Source organism: Equus quagga, chromosome 2 (assembly GCF_021613505.1).
Source record: "Equus quagga isolate Etosha38 chromosome 2, UCLA_HA_Equagga_1.0, whole genome shotgun sequence".
NCBI lineage: Eukaryota > Metazoa > Chordata > Mammalia > Perissodactyla > Equidae > Equus > Equus quagga.
In genome coordinates, this window is record NC_060268.1 from 30,947,227 (window position 1) to 30,974,957 (window position 27,731).

The window sequence follows — 27,731 nt, forward strand, 5'->3', positions numbered from 1 at the left end:
ATTGGTGTTATTTCTTCTTAAATATTTGATAGAATCCGCCAGTGAAGCCATCAAGGCCTGGACTTTCTTCTTCTTCTTCTTTCTTCTTTTCCTTCTTCTCCCCAAGTCACCCCCAGTACATACATAGTTGTATACCCTAGCTGTGGATCCCTCCAATTGTGCTATGTGGGATGTCGCCTCAGCACGGCCTGACGAGTGGTGCCATGTCCACGCCCAGGATCCAAACCAGTGAAACCCTGGGCTGCTGAAGTGCAACATGTGAACTTAACCACTCGGCCACAGCACCGGCCCTGACTTTTTTTTTCGAGAAGTTTTAAAATTACTAATTTAATATCTTTATTTCTTATATGTCTGTTGAGATTTTCTGTTTCTTCTTGTATGTTTTTAGGTATTTGTCCATTCTGTGTAAGTTATCTGATTTGTTGACATATAGTTTGTCATAGTATTCTTTTATAATACTTATTTTTTTAGGGTTGTCATTGATGCTCCCAGGATAATCTCAATTGGTTTAAACAATAGGCCCTGGACATGGACTTTCCATGTTGTTCTCCAAATAAAGTGAGTTTCCTCAGTCAGGACCGTAGAGCTTCTAAGCACTCCTGTCTCCATACTCACCCTGGGAGCACCTCCATAACATGGAGCTAGAGCCAAGAGGGGAGATTGTAGTCACCGGTTATTAAGGCCTGCCTTGGTCCACCTGGAATAGAATCTCTTTGTCTCGGGTCTTGAGATTTGAGGGACAATGGGAGTTGCCTGTCCCTGTAAAATGTCCCACCTGCGCAGTACAGAACTTTCACAACACAGAGCTGGGAGAAATAGGAGCAGACTCTAGCTTAAATGTCACAGACTCCTCTTGTTCTTATCAAGATCCAGTAGATTTTCTTGAATAAATATTTCTTAATTTGTCCTACTCTGGTCATTTTCCAGAGAATTTAAAGGGCTTATTTTTTTATTTGAAAATTTTGTCCAGTTTTATTGCTGTTTTTCTGAGAAGATAATTTTTCCAAACTGTTCGCACAGCCATTCTGGACGTCCTGGTTTATTCCTTTTTATTGCTTAACGTATAGATAGATCACAATTTGCTTATCCATTTAGATTGTTTCAAGTGTTGGTGATTATGAATTGGACTGCTATGAACGTTTTCAAAGTCTTTGTGTGGAATGGAGGTAATAATTGGTTCCTTTCAGAATGTGGATAGCAGTGCCTAAAGATCCTGGCACTCCAGCTAGAACCCAAAATCTCCAGGTGCAGTGTCTTATAATTAGAACTATTTACCCGTTACACAAATGGAACTTTGTTCAAAGTTGTTCTCTCCTGTTGACCAATGCTCTGAAATCTCATTACGGTATGATCAAAGTATGTCTAAAAAAATTACACAATGTGTACCTTTTATGAGTCTCTCGGGCCATTTCTCTGTCCTTTTCCACTTTTATCTTTATCTATTCCTGGTCTCAATACCCATCAGGACATCATGTCCCCAGGGCTCTGAACTCAGTGGGTTGTCATAGAAGACGGGAGTTAATAAATCACTCATAGTCTGATACACATAACTGAAAACAAGCAAATATGTTACTGTTTGTATTTTTCTATATTTAAATAATGCATTTTTTAAAAGGAAATGGTTTTATCACTAAAAGAATGACAAAAAGTAGTGGAATTTCAGGTCATGTGGCAAACTATACTGAGTGAAGATTTTGGGGAAGGGACTCTTCTGGGCACTATTGAACATCACCAACTATGTGTACATTTGTATGTGGTCTATGTATAAAGCTATCCCTGTGCTTCCTCTTTTGGCAGTGGGTAAGAATATATGTCACAGACATGTCAAATAGAACTCTGACCATTCTGGGACACAAAGGAATTCTCCAAATGCCATGGCTTCTTTCCTACTCTCTAGTAGTTGTTGTGGCTGACTCAGAAAATCCATTACAGTTACCTAGCTACTCTTCAGTATATTAATCTTTTGACTTGGAAGATAGTAGCCAAGGAATGGAGGTGTGTGCATTTATTGTAGAATAAATGTGTGTGTTTGTCTCTTATGCTGCTTCTGTTTTCATTATTATTCATATTCCAAAACTTTTGATTTGCTTTGTAGATTGGGAACATTATTTTCTTCAATGGAACATAGGAAAATAATTCCTAAGAAATTTGGAGTCTATCAGAAATGCATTCTGAGATAGCTTGATCATGGGATAAGAGACTTACCTGCTATAAAAGTTGAGTTTAGTTCTCAGCTTTTGCCATTCATTTTCACGTATTGTTGTGTAATTCAGATTATTTTCTTTCATTGAGTGCATACACAGGATTATTTTCCTACCACCTTTTGTATCTGTAACTATAGTTGTTGCCACTACCTGAAATTTCTTCCCTAAAATTTCAAGTTCTTCGATTATTATTAAATTCTAGTTTCATAACTGTGGTCAAATGATATGTAAAAGTAGAGAAAATAACCTACCAAAAATGTGTATTAATCATCTTTTGCTATCAGGACTCCATTTTGCCTACAATTAGACTCATTAAACAGATAAAATACAACTTGTAAAGCTACTGATTTTTATCTCATCTATCAATGCCATGTATTATAGAGAGGGATAGATAAGTTGTGAATGAATTTATTCAAGTTCACAGCTATAGAAAGACCACTGAATTTTGTTTTACTAATGGGAATTAGTAGCGATGTGATGGTATCCAAATGTCATTACATTAATTCCCTAGAAAAGAATAATATGTATAATGGAATTGATTACCAAACATCATATTTTAAATTCAAACTACTCAAGCTAAAAATCAGTGTCTTTCTGAATTTTATAATTTAGAGTCAGGATCATAGTTTCTGAAATTGAGATATGTAGGGGTATAAAGATGGGACTAAGATTTGATAATATTAGCAGCCTTAAAGTCTTTTTGGAGGCAACAAGAAAAATGTGTGTACTTTGATAGTGTAGGTAGATACTGAAACTCAGAATTACTGTTTTCTTAGGAGGCACCACATGTGAGTGCTGACTCAGACATTAATATTGTTGAGAAGACAGAGCCAAGTCTGAGCCCATAATAAGCAACAAATCATTCTCACTACAGAAAAATGTGATAGATTTTCGGAGGATTCACTTTATTTTCCCTTTCAACCAACAACATTTTGATACCCAGTAAAGCATATATTTACCAACTCTTCTTAAATATGGGTGAGGTTTTTTGTGGGGTTTTTTGAGGAAGACTAGCCCTGAGCTAACATCTGTACCAATCTTCCTATATTTTGTAGGTGGCTCACTGCCACAACAACGGCCTCTGATAAGTGGTGTATTTCCACACCCAGGAACTGAACCCAGGCCACCAAGCGGATCACACTGAACTTAACCACTAGGGTTAACCACTAGGGAACTTAACCATGGGGCCAACTCCTACAAGTGAGTTTTTTTACTTGACAGTTTTTATAGTTCAGTCAGCATTGTTTAAAAAAATAAAACCATTTTTTTGTTGTTGGCACTATATTCAAAATACCATTGAATGTCTGATTTTTATAATTTTGCTGTTTTACTTGACTTTGTAATTTGTAATAACAATTTTTAAAAGAAAACCTTAAAAACCTTTAAAAATACCCTATTTCTATCTAAATTATATCTTTAATCTAAGTATCCTCTCTAGAACTTAGAAAAGCACCCCACAGTGTCTTCACGGCTGTCTTCATTTCTTTGTTTCGCAGAGTATAGATAATTGGGTTCAAGATAGGAGTGACAATGGTGTAAAATACAGCAAGGAACTTATCCACAGAGTGGTTGCTGAAGGGCCAGATGTAGATGAAGATGCATGGGCCAAAGAAGAGAATCACCACCGTGATGTGAGCAGTCAAGGTGGCCCGGGCTTTGGACTGCCCAGTAGAAGAGTGGTTCCTAACGGTTAGGAGGATCAGACTGTAGGAGATAAGCAAAATTACAAAACAGCTCAGAGAGATCATCCCACTGTTGGCAACAATGACTATCTGCACAATGTAGGTATGTACACAGGCAAGCTTAGCAACCAGAGGCAGATCACAGAAAATGCTGTCCACTACATTGGGACCACAGAATGGCAGATTCACAACAAAGGGTATCTGAAGTCCTGAATGAAGGAGACCTAAGAACCATGAGGTCACGACCAGCAAAACACACACCTTCTTGTTCATGATGGTCGTGTAATGTAGTGGCTTACAAATAGCCACATATCTATCGTATGCCATAGAGACCAAAAGTACCATTTCAACTCCACCCAATAAGTGAAGGAGAAAGATCTGTGTGAAGCATCCAGCAAAGGAAATGGTCTTCTGCTTTTTTATCAAGTTCACAATCACCTTAGGGGTGATAAAGGAAGCAAGGATCATATCCACAAAGGAGAGATTCCCAAGGAGAAAGTACATGGGAGTGTACAAGTTTGGGATGTAAAACACTGTGACCACAATGAGAAGGTTACCAGAAACTGTGGCCACATAGATAACTGAGAAGAGTGCAAAGAGAAGAAACTGTATATCCTGGGAGTTGGTCAGTCCCAGCAAAATGAATTCTGACACTTGGGACTGATTTAGTTGTTGCATGGACTCCATTGTATGGTTTGGTCTGGGATGACCTGTAGAGAGAAAGAAGAAAGCACTAATACTATGGAGGTTGCCAAGCTTTTTCATTCCTTTAAGTCCTTTAATAATCTCATTTGACTTTGAAATTTACTGTTATGCCCTGTTCCTCTAAGAAGGAGGACATATAGTCTAAACTGTCTACTTCTAACCCTAGCTTATAAGCAGTATCCTATTCATTTCTCTTGGTTCCTGTAAGCAATCCATGAGTTCAGAGGCATGTGCTTTGTCTTCATAGGTCAAAGGAGATACTACCATCTTCTGAAGCTTTGTGTCTTTGTAGGAGATGAGATACCTTAGACTGAATTCTTGGGAGGATAGAGGAGCTCAGCACAACCTTTTTAAAGTTCAAATTTCAAGTGAATCTGAGAGTTATTTTCCTCCCACAACCACCTTAAGAAGTTCTTGTTTAGTTCTGAATCAGCCCTAGAGTTTTGAAGGGCCTGTGATCCAGCAGATATAAAGCTGCTCTGAATAAATGAGTTAGTGAGGTTTGGAGTGAACCAGATGCCTGTCTTTCCCACCAACCTATAAGTGGGTCCTCATCTCTTCACACTTTTAGAAAGCCTTTCTTATAGAGACTATTTTTTCCTAATGTGACTGTCACTACTTATGTGCTGCTATTGCTAAAACCATTCCTAGAGAGGTCTTATAGAGTCCATAAATTGCAAGCACCTATGGTTAGTCAGCAGGAATGAATATTTTGAGTCTCTGAGTTGCCCAGCAGCATTTTAAGAAGCGCCACATATTACAGAGGGAGCAAGAAAGACACTAAGAGAACAAGTGACATTACTTGTGACATCTAAATGTCTTGCTTCCTACTTCTAACTCTCATGCCATATCCCACCTGACTTTATAAAATTGCATACTTTTAGTGAACCAAGTTTTACAATTCATATATTAGCTTTTTTCACTAGACCTCCATTCACATCCATGCAAAGCAATACTGACCTGGTGATGGGTGGGGCACAGCCGCCATACTAAAGCCTCAGTCTGGGGATGTCACTGCAATTACTGAATACAAATAAAATTGATAGACCATTATGGCTCAATCTGGAGGTGGAGGCTGCTGCTCCTGCTGCTGTGGTGTGTGTGTTTATGTCTGTGATATTGCAAAAAACTCTGCCTGAGTAAAAAGTGGAACAATTAATTACACAGAAGAGAGGCATAAGATTGAAAGCTGTGGTTTCTGTGCTTTCATAAATTAAGATGTGAGAAGAATAAGTATGATTTTTGGCAAGGACACTGAAATAAAGACAGAAGACTGGGACAGAGAACCAGCTGTGCCTCCAACAGCTGGATTACCGTTCTCTCTGGGTCTGTTTTCCAATCAATAAAACAATGTGGTTCAGCTCAGTCTCTGACTTCCTTTCAGGCCCAAAACTTAATGTGTCTACTATTAATGCATCTATTACTATCCTTATGGATCTCTTATTCTAGCCCCATTTCAGACTTTTATTACTTAGTAGCTAACTTGACTTTTGATGAACTCAAATATAAATATCAGATTGTTTGTCTAGCAGTTTCTCTGTGACAGATCTTTTATCTCTTCTCAGGTAGTATTTTCCTTGATTGTGACATTTTCTTTACTCTAGGTGCATATTGCACTGTTTTGCTCCAAAATGCTCATGCTTCTGGTCATCTCTCTGTGGTTATCCCCCTCTAAAAGTATCTTAGGGTCCAAAACATTTGTCCATTGTCTATATTTCAAAACTTTAATATGTGCAGAACCTTTGAGACAGATCTTCCACTTCTAAGATCTATCATAAGGCAGTGATTATGTGTATGTGAAAAATCTTCATGGTAACATTATTGTATAAGAAAAGAAAATTGGAGCAATCTAAATGTCTTGCAATTGGGGCTTGTTTCTTAAATGAAATATAAAACTGTTAGGATACAATGTTATGCTAATAATGAAATAATGTTTTAGAAAACTGTTAAAGAACATGGAAAATATTCACGATTTGAGTGAAAAAAGGAAAGTTACGATACACTTTGTATACTATGATCTCATTTTATAAACATTAACTGTGTATATAAACATACACATATAAAATTTATATATTTTATACAATATTGAACAATGCAACAACTATTTACAAGGAGATATTTTGGTTGTTGTGATGTGAACAGAAACTAAAGAAGTTCAAGACCTAAATATCCCTTCGTAGGATTCCCATGAGCTGAAAACGTTTGTGCTCAGGTTGATGTCTTTGGAATAAAAGAGCGTTCAGTAGAGATCTAGAAATGAAGGATAATGAAACAGAATAGGGAGGTTTGTGGGGGTTTTTTCCTTAGCGTAGTTCAGTTCCAAGTTGTTGTAATCACTTATCATTTTTAACGTGCCTGAGGGTTTCCAAGGAAGTCTGCAAGCAGTCACTTGTTTGGCTAAAGAAATATAAGATTGAGACCTTGGAACTTCTTGTCAAAGTTTGACAGTGACTTGCTTAGGAAGATTAATTTAAGAAAAAGTTTTTTTTTAGTCCTACCCTATTCTATCCTCAAAGATCAAATATATCTTTTATGTGTAAACATATAAAGTAACTTATAATTAGATATTGTATTTTAATAGAAAGATAGACAAGATGTTACTTAAAGATGGTTGTGACAGGTGTGGGCAGTGGAAACAGCTCTCTCTAGCATTAAGGTGGGGTCATACCTTGGACTTTATCACTAACTCACACTTTGCCCTTAGGCAGATCACTTCACCTTGAAAACTTGAGAAACTAATATAAAAATTCAATGACCAGGAAATGAGATAAAGTATGAATATGTTTTGTGAGATTAAAATCCTATACGAATCAGAGGCAAGATTACTATTTAGTGTATTTCTCGTGGTAATTTCTGTACATGTAGGTTATAGCTTATTCTATGACTTGAAGGCAGGAAAGTGATTGAAGAGTGATCACAAAAAGTAACAGCACAGAGAGGGGGACAGTGACACATGGATTTTAGTACTTTGATAGCAGTATTAGTAACCACAGTAGGACCAGGGGATGCACAGTAGAAATAGTGTGAGAGATTGTTGCAGCTAAGGATCAATCCCAGAGACACAGATGGTGGGTGGTAGTCAGGGGGACTGTGGGAATGTGAGAGGGAGGTATAGGATGCTTTTGTAGAAACAGAAGATTACATTACCAGAATGCAGAGTCTGCACCTGGAAAGAGGACATGCAGCGCACACATAACCGTTACAACACTACAGCAGCTTTAGAACATGCAAAGCCTCCCTCCCGGTAAAGCGTTATTTGTTTAAGCAGCAAAATAATCAACTATTTTTTGTGTTTTTTCTGCCAGGAGACCAAAGGCTCAGAAGATCAGGAGCAATTGAATGCCTTCCTGCCTTTGCTTCCAAAGTGGAGATGCCGTAACTACCAAATACTTTTAAATGTTCCACATTTTGTTTGTACTCAAAATTTCTTGACTCTTGGCTGAAATGTAGTATAATTCCACAGTTAAAATATTTCTAAGAATTAAATGATTTGGCGAACAAGGACACAGGGGGACTATGCTGAGAATACAAACCTCCAGGTTAGCAAGAGATAGAAGGAGTGAAAAAGAAGTGTCTACTACACCTGTCTGGTTGTAGTAACACAATCATTGCCTGCTGTTCAAGGAAAGGGAAGCTCTATTTTAGAAGAGATATGGAAGCTGTTGATTCAAAGAACTTTCTTTACACTATGTGAGAGAGTGGGAGAGTGTGGTGAATGAAAAAATGGGTTACAATCTTCAGCCCTAATCAGCACAACAGACTGACTGAGGAAATATAGCTTGTACTTAATGACCAATCATAGAGCAACTGCAGAAAGTGTCCAGTCCTATAGACTACAGTTCAGAGAAGGGATGTATCCTCCTCACTGATAAAGTCTCATTCTGACAACTTAGTTTTACTGGCCAGAAACCCGTAAACTGATGGAAATAAAACGTTTATAAGATTGAAAATAAAGTACATATTTGATAAAAAGTTACAGTGTACTAGTCCTTTGTTAAAATGTTAGCTATGATAGAGCTTTAAGAGATGTGCATGTCTGATTGCCTGCCTCCTGACAGGTTCCCCCGCAAACCCTTCTTCCTTTCCCCTGCCACTTCTTCCCCAGCTTCAGTTCATATCTCCTAGTTGACTTACATGATCCCCAGACTTCTGATTGTCAGACCCATAGTCACTCCCATTATTCAAGTCTTCGGATTAAAGCATTCCTTGAATATGAGTTTCTATGGTCAAGGTTATGGTATCTAAACTATTGCTTCCTGACATTGGATTAGGAAAACCCTGACTTAAATTTTAATTTACATTCCACCTAGAACATCTCGATATACTGAAATTTTTATGACTCACTATTACATTTCTTTACTGCAGCGTTTCTCAGCACCATTAACATTTTGGGCTGCATAATTCTCGGTTTCAGGGGCTGTCCTATGCATTGTAGGATATTTAGTAGCATCCCTTGTCTCTACTTGCTAGTTGTCAGTAGCATCTCTTCAGTTGTGACAACCAAAAATATCTCCAGATGTTGCCAAATGCCCCAAGGGGGACAAAATCATCCCTGGTTGAAAACCACTGCTTTATCCTTTTCACCCTCCATAGTAATTCTAGTACTATTGATATTGGTCACATTTCTACATCTAGAATCTGTATCATTTATAGGTTCTTATGAAATGAAAAAATGTGACAAACACATTGAGCATCAAAATATTCTCCGTATCATCCTCAGGCCTTTCACTTACCTTTTTCAGATTATTCAGCACAGAATCCAGGAGAGGACTGAGGGAATGGTGAATTAGGTTTGGGAATGTCAATCTTTTCAGGATTGTCAGAGGTTCCGGGCACATAGATTTATTTATAAGCTTCTGCCAGAGATTTTATTTCCTAAAATTCTTTGACTATACTCTTATATCTTATGGGAAATTTTGGTGACCTGATGTTGAGATTCTTTCTGGGAATCTTGTCACTAAATTATATTGTAGCTTTGGAAAGTATTTTCTGCCATATTTATCTTAGTAAACACAATCACAGCTCAATTGTGACAGAAGAAGCTGTTTACCTGGATGAAAACAAAGTTTCTCCTTACTTCACTCTACATGAAAAAAATTCCAAGTAGACTAAATATAAAAATAAAAAAGTATAATTATTATCAGTCAAGAAGAAAATTTAGAAAAAAATATTTAGGGTTTGGAAGATTTTAAAAAGGAAAATAGAAAACCTAGAAACTATAAAAGAAAATGTGGATATACTTGGCAATCTACTTAAAAGTGGTAAATGATATAATAGTAAGAAGGCAAAAACTTGAATGAGTAAATGATTTCAAAATATACACGAGATAAAATATTAATATCCACAATCTGGAAAGAATTCCTCTTAATTGTTTTTTTTAAAAGTAACCATCAAAAATTTAGAAAAACAATATGAATAGGAATTTCATGGAACAGTTATTCTAAATAACCAATGGACCTGTGGGTAAAACGCATGATCTCATTAGCAGTGACAAAAAAAATGTAAAATAAAATAACAAGATATCATTTCTCTTCTAAGTGATAAACACTGAAAGAGATGTAACACTCACATTTGATGAGGATGTGATGAAAAAGACATTCATGTTACTACAGATTTTTTTCTTCTTTTGGAAATAAATTTGGTACACTTCATTAAAGGGAGAAACACACTTTCACTACTTTTTGGTAGTCTAGCCCGTGGAAATAAAAGTAACAGCATATAAAGATATGTCTGTGGACACTCATTTTACCACTCTTTAGGTGTCAATAAAGAGTAAGAGGGGAAAAGTAAAGGCTCCTCTATAAGGGAATAGTTGAATATGTATTCAACTATTTGGAACCAAAAGACCACAAATAACCAAAATGATCTTGAGAAAAAAGAAGAAAACTGGAGGTACCATGCTCCCTGATTTCAAACTATACTACAAGGTTATAGTAATCAAAACAGAATGGTATTGGCATTAAAAGCAGACACATAGATCAATGGAACAAAATATAGAGCCCAGAACTAAACCCACACATATATAGTCAAGTAATTTACGACAAAGGAGCCAAGAATATAAAATGGGGAAAAGACAATCTCTTTAATCAGTGGTGTTGGGAAAACTAGATAGCTACATGCAAAAGAATGAAACCAGACCACTGTCTTACACCATACACAAAAATTAACTCAAAATGGATTAAAGACTTGAACATAAGGCCTAAAACCATAAAATTCCTAGAAGAAAATATAGGTAGTAAGCTCCTTGACATTAGCTTTTTTGGATCTGACTCCAAAGTCAAGAGAAACAAAGGCAAAAATAAACAAATGGAACCACATCAAACTAAAAAGCTTCTGCCCAACAAAGGAAACTATGAGCAAAACAAAAAGACAACCTAACAATTGGGAAAAGATATTTGCAAGTCACATATCTGATAAAAAGTTAATATCTAAAATATATATAGAACTCACACAAGTCGTCAACAAAAAACGTCTTATTAAAAAATGGACGGGGCGGGGGGAGCTGGCCCCTTGGCCGAGTGGTGAAGTTTGCGCACTCCGTTGCAGGCGGCCCAGTGTTTCGTTGGTTCGAATCCTGGGTGCGGACATGGCACTGCTCATCAAACTGTGCTGAGGCAGCGTCCCACATGCCACAACTACAAGGACCCACAACGAAGAATATACAACTATGTACCAGGGGGCTTTGGGTAGAAAAAGGAAAAAGAAAATAGACAGAGGATCTAAATAGATATTTTTCCAAAGACAAATAGATGGCAAACAGGCGTGTGAAAAGATGTTTAACAATACTAATTATGAGGAAAACATAAATCAAAACCACAATGAGATATCATCTCACACCTATTAGAATGGCTATTATCTAAAAAATAAGAAATAACAAGTGTTGGAAAAGATGTAGAGTAAAGGGAACCCCTGTACACTGTTGGTGGGAATGTAAATTGGTGCAGCCACTACAGAAAACAGTATAGAGTTGCCTCAGAAAATTAAAAGTAGAAATACCATATGTCTCAGCTCTTCCACTTCTGAGTATTTATCCAAAGAATACAAAAACACTAATTCAAAAAGACATGTGCACTCCCACGTTCATTGCAGCATTGTTTACAATAGCCAAGATATGGAAACAACCTAAGTGTCCGTTGATAGATGGATGGATAAAGAAGATGTTATATATACACAAAAGATGTAATATATCTATACATATACACAATGGAATACTACTCAGCCATAAAATAGAATGAAATCTTACCATTTGTGACAACATGGATAGACCTTGAGGATATTATGCTAAGTGAAATAAATGGATGGAAAAAGACAAATACTGCATGATTTCACTTGTATATGGAATCTAAAAAGGAAAACAAATGAACAAAGAAAACAAAACAAAAGTGAACCTATAGTTAGAGAGAACAGATTGGTGGTTATCAGAGGGGAAGTTGTTGGGGGGGGTAAAATGAATGAAGGGGCTCAGTTGCATGGTGATGGATGATAACTAGACTTATGGTAATAATCACTTTGTAGAGTATACAAATATCGAATTATAATGTTGTACACTTGAAACTTACACTGGCATGGAATTAATATTATGCCATGATTCTCTTCCCCTTACTCACAACAACTTATATTGTACTCTAAGGCATAGTACCTTAGACTTCACGAAGACAGTGTATCAATAGTGACAAAAAATAAACTTTTAACATTTATCTGAATTTGATGGTTTACCAGAGTGCCATTGGACAACAACTGAAAATCCCTGCATGCTTAGAGCAATTTTGCATAACAGAAACTTAAGAATTTTTTCATCATTATATCATAGGATTCATATTTTCAGACATGAAGTTGGAAGTTTTCATACATTTGTTTCTTATCTGAAAAACTTTGAAACTAAGGGAAAACACTAATAAATCTTCCCTCTCACTTTCCCCATACTTCCCACGTCAGAACAACAAACTCACCTACTCCAGCCTGCTGTGTCTTGCCACAGCAGAAATATTTTATAAATATTCTCTAGGGAAATATATTATTTCAAATTGAATGACTGATGCTCCGATCTTCTCTGAATTTAGAAGACCAGTTTACTTCAGTTGCTGGTCTGGGTGCTAAAGCTTCAGTTAACTAGCTGGTCTTACTTTAGGATACTGGTGCTTTCTTGGTTTCTGACCCGATGGGCTCCCCCATGACTCTGAACACAATGCTTGGGCTGATCAGTAACATGTGTGGAGCCCTGGCTCCATTCTACTCACCTGCCTTTTGAATGTGGTTCAGTCCTCTGTAAACTCTGGGACAGAAACTACAGATTTCCAGAGCAGAGAGCCTAACAGATGTGTGCTTTCCTGCTTTCCTTGTTAAAAAGGAGTCTACTTTCCTGAGCAAACATCCTTCCTGGATAGCTTTATGAAGTGAGGGCATTGACTCTGTCACTTGATTCTGGTCAATTTATGTGACCCTGCTCAGTCCCTCAAGTGTATGTGTTCTATAATGTATTAAAAAAAAAAAAAAAAAGGCAGGAACTAACACTTGATTTCTGAAGTCATAATTGCATAAGAAGGAACTAACACTTGTCAGCTTTCAGGATTCCTCAATCCCTTTCCTCCCTATAGCTTCTCCACTCCGGATAACGGCCCCCCACCTCCTACCGCCCACTACAAACATTGTGGCACTGTTTTGTTGACTCCTTACCTCGCATTGTTTTCCTCATTCCTGTGATAAACGGTAAAATTATTTTCCTTACTTTGACTTAGCCAGTCTTTCCAGAGTTCCATTTCTTTCCAGCCTGATTTACAGTGAAAAGAAAGTGGGTATTGAATTTTGGCTCTTCCCACTGGGGAGAGGAATTGGACAGGGCTGCGGAGCAGATCACACAGTAAAAGGGAGCCTAGGCACGGGGAAGCAGAGGTAATTATAGGTGGGGTCACTGGAGCACAGCTGAACCCAAGTGATCTCATTTCTGAGGTTTATGCAGGATGTAAGAGTAGTGCAGGACAGGTCTATATTTTTTGTCTAACACACACTTATATTTTCTAAGTTATTTTTTATGCTTCCCAGCCTCCCAAACAGAGCTCAAAGATGAGCAACTCCAGTAACGTATTTCCTGGAACTGATTGGAGCCCAAGAAACAACACCAAAACCAAACTCCAAATACAGTTACCTGTTTAGGCATAAACATGCTTGGATTTTCTTAAATTAGCATGGGTTATTGAGAGCTGGCAGTTTGTTTTAACGATTTTAATTTAGCAGCAGCCTCGCTTCTTTACAAAGTCTTCTAGAAAGGATGGTTTCAGGAAATGTAACTCTCTGCTAAGAAGAAATGCAAACATCTACATAAATGAATCCTCTTGACTTTCTAACTCCTTCTGTTCACCCTTATTGCCTAAATCAAGAAATTCATTCTCGGTGGATCTTCTCCTAAAAACTGCATCAGAATTGGTGCTTCTCTTTTCCTGTGCCCCCACTATACTGCCCTTGTAACTTGTGTTATTTGTGTGTACTTCTGTCTTCTTTCCAAGATTATGCATTCTTTGATTTATTCATTGTAATCTTAGCACCTACCAGTACGTGGCATACAATGGAGGCTCAAAATTTTTTCCTCAATGACAATAAATGTAATCATTCATTGAGGTTCTGCTTATTTTCCAGATTCTGTATTAGGAGCTTCACATAAATCATCTTACTTAATTTTCATAATTCTGAGTTTAATTCTCTTCCTGGCCCATTTTCCAGAACGTCTGACACAATTTCTCAAACCTGAGATTGTGCCTTTTCAGGACAGATTATAACAAATTTAGTTAACATTTGCTACTTTGTGTGAGCTCTACAGGCAAATACATTGACTTTATTATGTTTGCAATGTCTCTTTTGCTTACCAGTTCAGAAGCAGTTATAGGCAATGAGTTCAGATGGGAAAATATCTAGACGGCCAGGAGCCTTCTGAATTTATAGTTCCTTAAGAAGGAACAGGTCACTAAGACATATATACTCCAATCTTGGGACTTCCTAATATAGTTTCTGTTAAGATTAGGTAGTGGCCAATAAGTGCTGAAAAATTCTGGGAATCCCCACTAGGTGATTCTAATGAGTATTCTATCTTTTGAGGGAACAATGCTTCACACAAAAAGTGTTTTGTGACGTTTTGGTATTTTAGAAACAATAATAGTTTGAACAGGACAAATGAAGTTAGACCTACTAGGGAAGTTAGATTTTTAGAGCTTTTTTCTCTTGTCTCCAGCTGGCTGTGAGGCCATTAATTTTTTTTTTCTGGTTGTGAAATAATCAGATTAAGCAAACTTTGTTGCTACTGGTACCAGCAAAATGAATTATCATTTCCAGTCTTATTATTTATTTGACTCATTTTCAAATAAAAGTCTCCCACAGATAGATATATATCAGACAGGTGGAAGCTAAGTCATATACCTGCATCTTCTCTGTGAGAGTGGTTGGGAAATGCAGTCCTTTCAAAAAAATTATTCAGTGGTGAGGTCTGGTTACTGTAATAGGAGTATCAAAATGTGAAGGTGTTCAAAGCTTTTAAAGAGCTACAAAACATAGAGGTTTGTACATGTATAATAATTTCCAATGACCTCGGATAAAAAATCACAAACATGTTACCTCTTACCCAACATTTCCCCCCAGGAGGAAATGATCAGATTATGTCCAAAGAATTTAAATGTGCCTCAATTCCTCTTTGTCTGATCATCCTAAAAGTGAATGGGAAAGGTGGGGAGCAGATTTTAGTGTTTATATTTTGAATTAATTACGGAATAAAACCTCACCAGCAGAAGAATGAGGATTTAACTCATATAAAATTTTTAATTCATAAAGTTTAATTCATAAATAAAGTTAGGTCCCTACCTTCCATATATACAAAGGTAGACTCCAGAAATATTTAACAGCAAAATGTGAAACATATGATATGATAGTAATGAAGAAAATGTGAGGAATATCTTTGCACCTTATGTTTGAAGAAAGATATCTTATAAACAAACTTTTTTATTTATTTTTATTTATTTATTTTTTGTTGAGGAAGATTCACCCTGAGCTAACATCTGTGCCAATCTTCCTCTATTTTTTATATGTGGGACACCACCACAGCATGGCTGGTGAGTGGAGTAGGTCTACACCTGGGATCCGAACCTGCGAACTCGGACTGCTAAAGCAGAGTGAGTGGAACTGTAAACCACTAGGCTGCTGGGCCAAGTCAAGAACAAACCTCTTAAAAATGAATGAAAAGGGAGGCCTGGATAGCAGGACTTCAGCTACCCAGGGTTCACCGGTTCAGATCCTGGGTGCAAACATATGCACTGCTTGTCAAGCCATGCTGTGGCAGGCATCCCACATATAGAGTAGAGGAAGATGGGCACAGATGTTAACTCAGGGCCAGTCTTCTTCAGCAAAAAGAGGAAGATTAGCAGCAGATGTTAGCTCAGGGCTAATCTTCCTCAAAAAGAAAAAATGAATGAAAAGGCAACCTTTTAATAAATACCAGAATACAAATAGTAAAAATTTTGTCCAGTGAAGGAAACTAGAAACAAAGTAACAAATGATGAATTCAAACGAAATATTTGTAGTATATTAAATTGACAAGGATTAATGTCTAGATCACTACTGTCCAATAGAACTTTCTATGATGATAGAAATGTTTTATATCTGCCTTTTCCCATATAGTAGCCACTATTTATGTATAGCTATTGAACATGTGAAATAAGGCTAATGTGACTGAAGAGCTAAAATTTCAATTTTATTTATTTTGGTTCATTTAAATATGCATGTATGGTAATAGCTACTGTACTAGATAGTGCAAATCAACAAGAAAAAAAGCAAATTAAAGCAACAAGTATTATTTTATATGAAAACAAAAATTTAGAAAGGCTAATAATGCTAAATTCTGTAGCAGGGACATGAGTGATGAGAATTCTTGCTCTGCAGGTGGAATTAGACAGGTAAAGTCATTCTAGAAAGCAATCTGTAATATTTAGTGAAATTAAGTGAGTAAATACTTTAGTATTCAGTTATTTCCTCTTCTGGAGTTTATATTATAGAAATTCTCACACAGGTCTACATAGGGCTATTGGACAAAGATAATCATGAAATTGTTTATGGTAAGAAGAAATTGGAAGCAGTTTAGCTATCCATCATTTGGGGGAATAGGTAGTAAAGTGAATTTGTTCATTCTACGGAATAATAGCAGCACTTTTAAGTAATGAACTCTCTCTAAGTAAAACAATATGAATTATATTCAGAGGAAAAGAAAATAGAATGGCATTTATGTAAATTAAATCACATACATTCATAAAACTAAAATTCATATTGTATAAGGAAATTGGCATTTTTTAAGGGAAAATAAACACATTTACAGTGAGTGACTATTTAAAGGCAATTGCAATTAACAATTGATTTAGGAACACACAAAAAAATAAATAGACATCCTAAAATCATTTGGAAGAATTAATTGACAAGAACTGAGATATACTTAAAGTAGAATATTTTGAGAGTGCAGATTCGCTATGCTAAATAGTAACTACATTTAAGATTGTGTAGTGTTGTGACTGAGAGACAAAATGACCAATAGAAGGGATGGGGGGCCAGAAGCAAACCCAAGCATACATGGATACTTGATAAATATATGGCAAAGGTGATGTTACAATCACAGGGAAAAGCTACTCAGTAAATATTATTTGGATGATAATTTGTATCTATATAAAAATAAGTTAGATTCCTGTCAGAATATAAAATTTAAGTTCCAGTTGGATTAAATAACTAAATGTGAAAAAGAGATGTTTAAAGCTATAAAAAAGGAAAAAACTGAATTTTGTACACTATCATTCATAAAGGAGGCAAAAATCACAAGCCTAAAGGAATTACATAAGAGACAAAATCACAAGCATAAAGGAAAAGATTGATAAATGTAACTATATTAAATTCTGTGTGTTTATAAACACCAGAAAATGTTAATATAATCAACAGGAGCGAAGATATTTTCAATTCCTATAACTTGTGTGTGTATACATATAGATAGATAGATAGATATAATTATAAAAATCAACTTAAAAAGATAGCAACTCAAAAGAGAAATCAGCAAAAGTATGCACTGGAAAGACAAAAGAGAATGTTTTACTTAATGCCCAAATTTATTATTAACAAAGTAAATGCAGTAAAAATATTTCTATACACATCTAAATGGTAAAAAACAAAAAAAGCTCACAAAATCCTGTGTTGACAAAGTCATGAAGAAAATAGAATTCATCATAGAGTATAAATATCTACAACTTTGGAAGAAATTTGATAATTTCTAGTAAAGTTAGAATGTTTATACCCTACAACTCAGCATTTTCAGTTCTAAGTACACATCCTAGACAAATTATTACATGTGCACAGAGAAACATATATACGTATGTTCAATTGAGCCATTATTTATAACAGTAAATAAGTTGAAAATCCTAAATGTCTCCCAAGAAGAAAAGACTTGAATAAATTTCAGTATATCCATTAAATAAAAGATGCTGTAGCCATTAAAATGAATGAACCAGATTCAACAAATGGTGTTTGGAAAGCTAGATATCCACATGTAAAAGATGATGTTGGGGGGCTGGCCCCGTGGCCGAGTGGTTAAGTTCGCGCGCTCCACTGCAGGCGGCCCAGTGTTTCGTTGGTTCGAATCCTGGGCGCGGACACGGCACTGCTCATTAAACCACGCTGAGGCAGCGTCCCACATGCCACAACTAGAAGAACCCACAACGAAGAATACACAACTATGTACCGGGGGGCTTTGGGGAGAAAAAGGAAAAAATAAAATCTTTAAAAAAAAAAAAAAAGATGATGTTGGATACTTACCTTACATCATATACACAAATTAACTCAAAATGAATTAAATACCTAAATGTAAGACCTGGTACTATAAAGCTCCTAGAAGAAAACATGGGCAAAATTCTTCAAGACATTGGATTTGACAGTTATTTGTTGGATATGTTACCAAAAGCACAGGCATCAAAAGCCAAAACAGACAAATAGGAAAACATCAAACTTTAAAACTTCTGTGTAGTATAAGTGAGCAGAATTTGCCACTCCAAAATGTGTCTCTTTTGCTTGATTATTTTTAAGAACGGAAGACTCAGAAAGAGACTTTCACCTTTCCCCTAACTGCCTAAAAAAATTCAAGATGGAAGATCTAATTCAAGAAGGAGCTAACACCATAGATAACCATAGTATAATATGAACTGGGTGTGGTAGACAGGGAGGAACCTAGCAAGACCCATGCAATGGAAGTCTTCTCCATGTCTCATTGCCTTCGCAAGACATGGCAAACATTTGTTTACCAAACATTTTCTTTCCCATCTCTATGTGAATTGCCTTCCTCCCTTTTGAAGTCCCAAAGCACTACACCCAACATCCTCTTTTGCTTTGGCTGAAAATAGTGCTGAAGGTGGCAGCTTCAGCCATTTTACCATTACTCAGTTTTCCTGTGTTTCTCACAGGTATACATGTTCTTAAACTTGTTTGATTTTCTCCTGTTATTCTGTCTCATGTCAACTTAATCCTTAGACCAGGCAGAAGAACTTAGAACCTAGAAGGGTAGAGAACTATTTCTTCCTCCCTTACAGCAGCAAAGGAAATAATCAACACAGTGAAAAGTCAACATACAGAATGGGAGAAAATATTTGCAAGTCATCTGGTAAAATATCTGATAAGGAGTTAATATCCTGAATATCTTACAACTTAGCAACAGCAAAAACAAATAACTCAATGAAAAAATGGGCAAAGGATGTGAATAGATTGTTATCCAAAGAAAATATACAAATAGCCAACAAGCATATGAAAAAATGCTCAATATCATTAATCATCAGGGAAATGCAAATCAAAACCACGATGAGATATGACCTCATACTTGTTAGGATGGCCACTATCAAAACAAAAACACAGGTAATAACAAGTTCTGGTGAGGAAGCGGAGATGTGGAGAAATTGGAAAACTTTGCACTGTTAGTGGGAGTGTAAAATGGTGCCCTGGAAAACAGCATGGAGTTTCCTAAAAAATTAAAAACAGAATTACCATGTTATAGTGGCCAGCACAGTGGTGCAGAGTTTAGTTTCACAAGTTCCACTTCAGCAGCCCGGAATTCACTGGTTCAGATCCTGGGTGCAGATCTATGCACCTATTGTCAAGCTATGCTTTAGGGGGGTGTCCCACATATAAGGTAGCGGAAGATGGGCATGAATGTTAGCTCAGGGCCAGTCTTCCTCAGCAAAAAGAGGATGATTGGTGGCAGATGTCATCTCAGGGGTAATCTCCCTCAAAAAAAATGAAAAAGAATTGCCATATTCTACAACAGTCTGACTTTTGGGTAAACTGAAAACAGGATGTCGAAGAGATATTTACACATACCTGTTCCTTGCAGCATTATTCATAATAGCCAAGGAGTGGAAGCAACCTCAATGGATGAGTGGATAAAAAAAAATGTGGCATATACATACAATTAAATAGTACTGCTTTAAAAAAGAAGGAAATCCTGCCATATGTTACAACATGGTTGAACTTTGAGGACATTATGCTAAGTGCAATAAGCCCATCACAAAAAAAAAGACAAATACTGCATGATCTATTCATACAAAGTAACTAAAGCAGTCAAACCTTTAGAAATATAAAGTAGAATGGTGATTGCTAGGGACTAGGAAGAGACAGAAAAGGGAGTTGTACAAGGAGTAAAATGTTTCACTTCTGCAAGATGAAAAAGTTCTAGACATCTGTTGCACAACAAGTGCATCTCGTTAACACTACTGCACTCTTAAAAATGGTTATGATGTCATGTTTTTTTACCACAATCAAAAAAAGAATGGGGGCCAGCCCTCTGGCGTACTACTTAAGTTTGGTACACTCCATTTCAGTGGCTCAGGCTTGTGGGTTCAGATCTTGGGCAGGGATCTAAGCCTCTCATCAAGCCATGCTGTGGCTGTGACCCACATACAAAATAGAGGAAGACTGGGACAGATGTTAGCTCAGGGCTAATCTTCAAGCAAAAAAAGAGGAAGATTGGCAACGGATGTTTTCACAAAGTGAATCTTCCACAACAAATAATAATAATAATATTAATAATGATAATATTAAAATATTATATTATATATATTATACTATGTATTATTAAAATATTATAAAATAATAATAATAATGAACTATAGCAGCACATATTTGAACAGGTAGATCATTAAAGTATTAAACTGAGTGCAAAACAAATTTTAGAATAATAGCATTTAAAAAGAACAAAGCTGGAGGTATCACACTCCCTGATTTCAAATTATACTACAAAGCCATAGTAACCAAAACAGCATGGTACTGGCACAAAAACAGACACATAGATCAATGGAATAGAATTGAGAGCCCAGAAATAAACCCACACATTTATGGACAGCTAATATTTGACAAGGGAGCCAAGAGCATACGATGGAGAAAGGAGAGTCTCTTCAATAAATGGGGTTGGGAAAACTGGACAGCCACAAGCAAAAGAATGAAAGTAGACCATTCCCTTACACCATGCACAAAAATCAACTCAAAATGGATTAAAGACTTGAATGGAAGACCCGAAACCATGAAACTTCCAGAAGAAAACATAGGCTGTATGCTCTTTGACATCGGTCTTAGCAGAATATTTTCAAGTACAATGTCTGACCGGGCAAGGGAAACAGAAGAAAAAATGAACAAACGGGACTGCATCAAACTGAAAAGCTTCTGCACAGCAAAAGAAACCATCAACAAAACAAAAAGACAACCTAACAATTGGGAGAAGTTATTTGCAAACCATATATCAGATAAGATCCAAAATATACAAAGAACTAATACAGCTCAACAACAAAAAAACCAACAGCCCAATTAAAAAATGGGCAGAGGATCTGAACAGAGATTTCTCCAAAGAAGATATACGGATGGCCAACAGGCACATGAAAAGATGTTCAACATCATTAGCTATCAGGGAAATGCAAATCAAAACTGCAATGAGGTATCACCTCACTCCGGTCAGAATGGCTATAATTAACAAGACAGGAAACAACAAATGTTGGAGAGGATGTGGAGAGAAGGAAACCCTTGTACACTGCTGGTAGGAGTGCAAACTGGTGCAGCCACTATGGAAAGCAGTATGGAGTATCCTCAGAAAATTAAGAATAGATCTACCATATGATCCAGCTATCCCACTGCTGGGTATTTATCCAAAGAACTTGAATACGCAAAGGCATAAAGATGCTTGCACCCCTATGTTCATTGTGGCATTATACACAACAGCCAAGACTTGGAAGCAACCTAGGTGCCCATCAAGGGATGAATGGATAAAGAAGATGTGGTATTTATACACAGTGGAATAGTACTCAGTCCTCAGAAATGATGAAATCTGGCCATTTGTGACAACATGGAGGGTCCTTGAGGGTATTATGCTCAGTGAAATAAGTCAGAGGGAGAAAGTCAGATACCGTATGATCTCACTCATAAGTAGAATATAAAAACAAGGATAAACAAACACATAACAATGGAGACTGGATTGGTGGTTACCATAGGGAAACGAGGGAGGAGTGCAAAAGGGGTGATTAGGCTCAGATGTGAGGGGATGGACTATAATTAGTTTTTGGGTGGTGAACATGATGTAATCTACACAGAATTCGAAATATATTATGATGTACACCTGAAAGCTATATAATGTTATAATCCAATGTTACTGCAATTAAAAAAATAAAAAAACATAAAATAAAAAAAAAAAACTCATCAAAAGATCAAAAGTCGATCTACACAGAAAGTACATTGGTAGTTACCAGGGGCTGGGGAGTGAGGAAAATGGATCATTGTTGGTCAAAGAGTACAAACTTTCATTTATAAGATGAACAAGTTCTGGGGATCTTATATACAGCATGGTGGCTATAGTTAACAATACTGTGTTGCATTGAAATTTGCTAAGACAGCAGATCTTATATGTTCTCACTACACCAAAATAGATAAATAAAAGGCAACTATGTGAGATGATGAATATGTTAAACAGCTTGAGTGTGCTAATCATTTCACAATGAATTTGCATATCATACCATTATGTTGTACACCGTAAATGCATACAGTTTTTGTTTGTTAATTATGCCTCAATAAAACTGGAATAAATAAAAATAATTTAATCTATAAAAAAACCCAAACAAACCTTGCCTCACTCAGACTTCACTTCAAATTCCAGTTCAGCCTCTTGCTAGTTATGTGATCTGGCTTACTTACCCTCATCAAGCCTCCTTTTCATCTTTCAATAAATGGAGTTTAAAAAATGAAAAAGAATTAAAAAAAGAATAATAGCATTTATGTAGATTCCATTTATATCAGGTTAAACACATGCAAAATGTATTTTATGCACAGTGTAAAAAATGAGAAAAATAATTTTAAGAACACACAAAGGAATGATACTTATGGAGTTGATGATAGTGATTATCTTTGCTGTAATAAAATAACCAGATGTTGAGCGTTGCTTAGGGGTCTTTATTACCTCTAATAATCCACTTTTGTAGTAAAAGAGCCTGAAATAAATGTGGAAAAATGTTAGAAATTTGATAAAACTACATGTTCTAACAATGTCTACATTTGACTCTATAACTTAAATAGTTCATAAGAAATAGATACGAATATCCCCAATGATCCTCAGAGACACAGTTTCTATTCTCCTCAACACATCCTGAGAACCTGAAATCAGCAATCCCAAGAGTCCCACGCACCCCTATGTTCATCGCAGCATTATTTACAATAGCCAAGACGTGGAACCAACCTAAATGCCCAGAAACTGATGATTGGATAAAGAAGATATGGTATATATACACAATGGAATACTACTCAGCCATAAAAAGGACAAAATTGTTCCATTCGCATCAACATGGATGGACCTTGAGGGTATTATGTTAAGCAAGACAGAGAAAGATGAACTCTATATGACTCCACTTATAGGTGGAAGTTAACACATAGACAAGGAGAACTGATCTGTGGTTACCAGGGAAAAGGGGGGTTAGGCGGAGGGCACAAAGGGTGAAGTGGTGTACCCACAACATGACTAACAATAATGTACAACTGAAATCTCACAAGGTTGTAATCTATCATAATCTTAATTTTTTTAAAAAAGGGAAAAAAATAAAAATTTAGTTTAAAATATGTCATGCACATATGGCTAGGAATACATCTTTAAAGCAGTCTTTAGCTTAAAGTTAGTATATTACACATATTTCTTAAGAGGCAATGAAGAAAAAATATTGGACAGAAGTCTGTGAAAGGGCTACCAAGTGTTTGGGAAAAAGCAGAGCATTTGAATTTGATATCAAGGAGGTCATAGAATGTTTTTATTCTAATGTCCATGGACGATAGATGAAAATTTATAATTTAGTACACTTTGCAACTTAAGCAGCTTGAATACTTCCTGTTTTGTTGTAAAGTAAATGACTGGCATATATAAGGGCTTCTTCATTTATTCCTTGTCCATGAGGATTAGCATAATAATGATGCTTTTACTTGATTCTTGAGAGATACATAAGAACAAGTGTGAACACAAACATGAATGAAGGAATAAGGTAAAATGAGCTGTGTGTAACCTCACAGACAGGTGGGATTTCTATTTTCTCAGGAAATAAATAAATATGTGTTTCTTGTCAGTGGATGATAGCTACTGTTTAGATAGACCTACTCAAGGAAAGTAGTCTGCCTTGTTGAAAAGTAATATTTCTTATTCATGTTAGGAAAAAAATGTGAGTTCATGTATGTGTGCTTGTGAGTTTAGAAGAGTTCATACAATTTTTATGCACATTTAGTCAACCGGACAGTTCAGCTGAAAGATCCCTAATTCTGATTTAAAAATAGACAAGTTTGTATTTGAATTCTCTTTATTTAATAAACTTTAGTCTTGGACATTTCTGGGTTTCTAACTATAGTTAGTGAGCCATTTTTTTCTATTTAATTCTACATTACACTTTTAAAAATTATTAACCACAACTGAATTGAATTTTAATTGAAATAATTATTCTTCCAATAAAAACAAACATCATACAAATGTAATGATGCAACATTTGATAATTTCAACATACATCATGAGTATTTCTAAAAATCTACAAATAAAACAAATTAATATCAACTTATTCTGAGATGTAACATATACAGGTTTTTTCCACTAAAAGCCTTCATCACCCTGATTGTTGCCTAGAACGTCTGTCTGGAGCTGATGTATTGAGTCCTCAGTCTACTCACGGCTGCTTTCATCTCCTGATTCCTCAGAGTATAAATAATGGGGTTCAGTAAGGGTGTGATAACTGAATAAAACACAGAAAGAAATTTATCCACTGAAAAGCTGCTAAACGGCCAAGCATAAATGAAGATACATGGCCCAAAGAACAGAGTGACCACAGTAATATGGGCAGACAGTGTGGACAAAGCCTTGGAGAGTCCTCCAGAGAATCGACGTCGGACAGTTACTAGAATGACAGTGTAGGAAATGAGCAAGAGTATGAAGCAGAGGAAAGATAACAGTCCACTGTCAGCAATTACCAGCAACTCCAGAACATAGGTCTCAGTGCAGGCAAGCTTTAGAACCAGGGGAAGGTCACAAAAAATGTTGTCCACTATATTGGGGCCACAGAAGGGCAAGGTGATAGTAAAGGCCATCTGGCTTGTCGTGTGCAGAAAACCAACAGCCCATGACAGTAGCACGGAACCCATGAGTACCCGGCCGTTCATGATGGTTGTGTAGTGAAGAGGTTTGCATATTGCAATGTACCGATCAACAGCCATAACTGTGAGAAGAGTCATCTCACTGCCCCCTAAAAAGTGGAGGAAGAACATCTGAGCCATACAGCCCCACAAGGAAATAGTTTTATTTTCCCTAAGAAAATCTGTGATCATCTTAGGGGTCGTGATTGAGGAAATAGACATATCAAGAAAGGAGAGATTTCCAAGGAGGAAGTACATTGGTGTGGAGTGCAGGTGAGATTCAAAGGTTACGATGACCACAATGAGAAGGTTTCCTGCCATAATCGCTGCATAGGCCAACAAAAATATGAAAAAAAAGAAAATTTCAAGTTCCCAAGTGTTGGTGAGTCCTAACAAAACAAACTCAGATATCATTGAGCCATTCATCATATCCACCTAGTCTAGGTAGGAGTTTTCAGAAAGTCTTTAACATGAAGATAACCTGGAAAAAGTGATAAACTGTGATAGTTTTGAAGGCATGGACATGTAGAAAGTAGTATTTGATTCCTATAGAAAGAGAGAAGATGTTCATTTCTGAAAAATATATTTCAACTGATTATTAGAAGAGACATTCACATTACTGCATTTTTTCAGCCAAAAAGTCACAAAAGATGAGAAATTTATTGTAAAATTTTGTAAATTTTACATAGTTTGCACCTCCACGTTGATGTGCTGTTTCTATCAAGAGTTCATGAGCTGTAAGTTCAGTGGGTTAATAAGTAAAAGAGTCAAATGGCTACTAGTCAAATGAGTTAGTTCAAATGGATAGGAACATAGTTGTGTAACTTTTTGATGCCTAGTATTCGATCTTTTACTCCTTTCTCACTCTCTCATTTAAAATATTCAGATACCTGCATGTGAGTTAAATCATATACCCACTCAGCAGATTACTTTACGAACCTTTCTTCTAACTGCTATGCTATGTTCTCACCTCACCCTTTTATCCCAAAGAGATATACCAATGATTTCACTATCCCTGAAGCTTTAAACTGTCTACAATCTGTCATACATTGTTACTCCCTCCCCAAATTATAGTAAACTTTCTAGCAAGTTTCTGAACAAGAACATAAATGTTTCTCAGTGTCGAGGTTTCTTTCTCTGCCATCCTTCCTTCCTTCTTTCTTTTATCCTTTCTTATTTTTTTTTTCGAGTAGTGCTTTGTATCTCATACTTTGATTCCTAAACAAAACTCCTGACCTCCACCATTTAGCCTTTTTGCATGTTTTCCTGATTCTGTTGTTGCTGGGTTCCTGGCTGGAGTTTTCTTTCTTGTTCCTTTGCATTCTATGTATAGATGTTCTCTGAACGACCACCAAATCTTTTACAAGTAGTGTTTATATTTCCTTGGCTCTAAATGCCTATCTTCTTGTACCCAGTGCTTTCCTCTGACATTTTTCACTTGTGTGCAGACTGACTATTGGCTATCATCCTGGTTCATACATCCTTGACACTTGCACTTTATATGTTTTCCCACATTGAACTGACACACAATCCGTCTCACTTTTACCTACTTTTTAGTCTGATTTAGTTCTTTTACTCCCAACTTTCTTTTTCTTTTCTTCTTTAAAAACAAAAATTATTAATGATGCACACGAAACACACAGGCACTCTTGCATCACATTTGGCCCTATCCAAAATGTTCGTGGAGACATGTGGTCCTCATCAAATATTTGGTCCCGTCTAAACCCATTTGGCATGGACCAAACATGCTCATGGACATTTTGAACAGGACCAAATGTCAAGGACCTTCTGGCATGGACCAAATGTCTTACAGACGTTTTGGACAGGACCAAATGCCTGCTAATCACAGACACAGATATAAGAACACACATACACACACAAACACAAATGCACATACTTATATCACGTTTTAGTTCTGGAGCACCAGAACAGAGTGTGGAAAATATACTCTGAATTTTCTCTTTTTTTGGCTTAATAGTTCATGAAATACTCAGAAGTTATTGTTTAGCCCAACTATCAGAATATTTTAAAAGATTGAACCAATAATCAATATTTAATTACTTCTGGCCTCAACATTTACGAAGCAAATGTACTCTTAACTCTTTGAACATTCATTTATTTTTCTATGAAAATAAAACAATGCTTATTTTTCAACCTCACAGATTATTATGAGACTATAAAGAGTAACATATATGGAATATATTTGCATATTTCATTGTATACACATAGGTGCTATGTATGCACATTCACAAAATTCTATCTTTATCAATATCTCATTTTCAGATGATTATAAGGATACTCAAACCAAGAAGGACCACAGAAAAATTTTATTGTGGAAAACTTCATAAAAAACACTTAATGTTAATGGAAGTATTTTTCTCTATTAAATATAAATGATTTAATTACCTGGTTGTCTTCTTTATAAAGAATTTATTGTCATCATCATTGATATTCTATTTCA

General features: G+C 36.2%; 2 protein-coding genes across 2 annotated transcripts; both read right to left on the reverse strand.

The window, feature by feature from the left end:
• Positions 1-3,625: 3,625 nt before the first annotated feature.
• Positions 3,626-4,627, reverse strand: LOC124236103 (olfactory receptor 4K17). The gene has a single exon (XM_046654789.1). The coding sequence runs from the start codon at positions 4,571-4,573 to the stop codon at positions 3,626-3,628; it is 948 nt and encodes a 315-aa protein (XP_046510745.1). The 5' UTR covers positions 4,574-4,627.
• A 20,136-nt stretch (positions 4,628-24,763) lies between these two features.
• LOC124235955 (olfactory receptor 4L1-like) lies at positions 24,764-25,699 on the reverse strand. The gene has a single exon (XM_046654526.1). It carries the CDS (start codon positions 25,697-25,699, stop codon positions 24,764-24,766), a length of 936 nt encoding a protein of 311 aa, XP_046510482.1.
• Between the last annotated feature and the right edge of the window lie 2,032 nt (positions 25,700-27,731).

Coding starts and splice junctions, on each gene's coding strand:
- LOC124236103 (XM_046654789.1), bottom strand. CDS start 4,573: ATGGAGTCCATGCAACAACTAAATCAGTCCCAAGTGTCAGAATTCATT.
- LOC124235955 (XM_046654526.1), bottom strand. CDS start 25,699: ATGATGAATGGCTCAATGATATCTGAGTTTGTTTTGTTAGGACTCACC.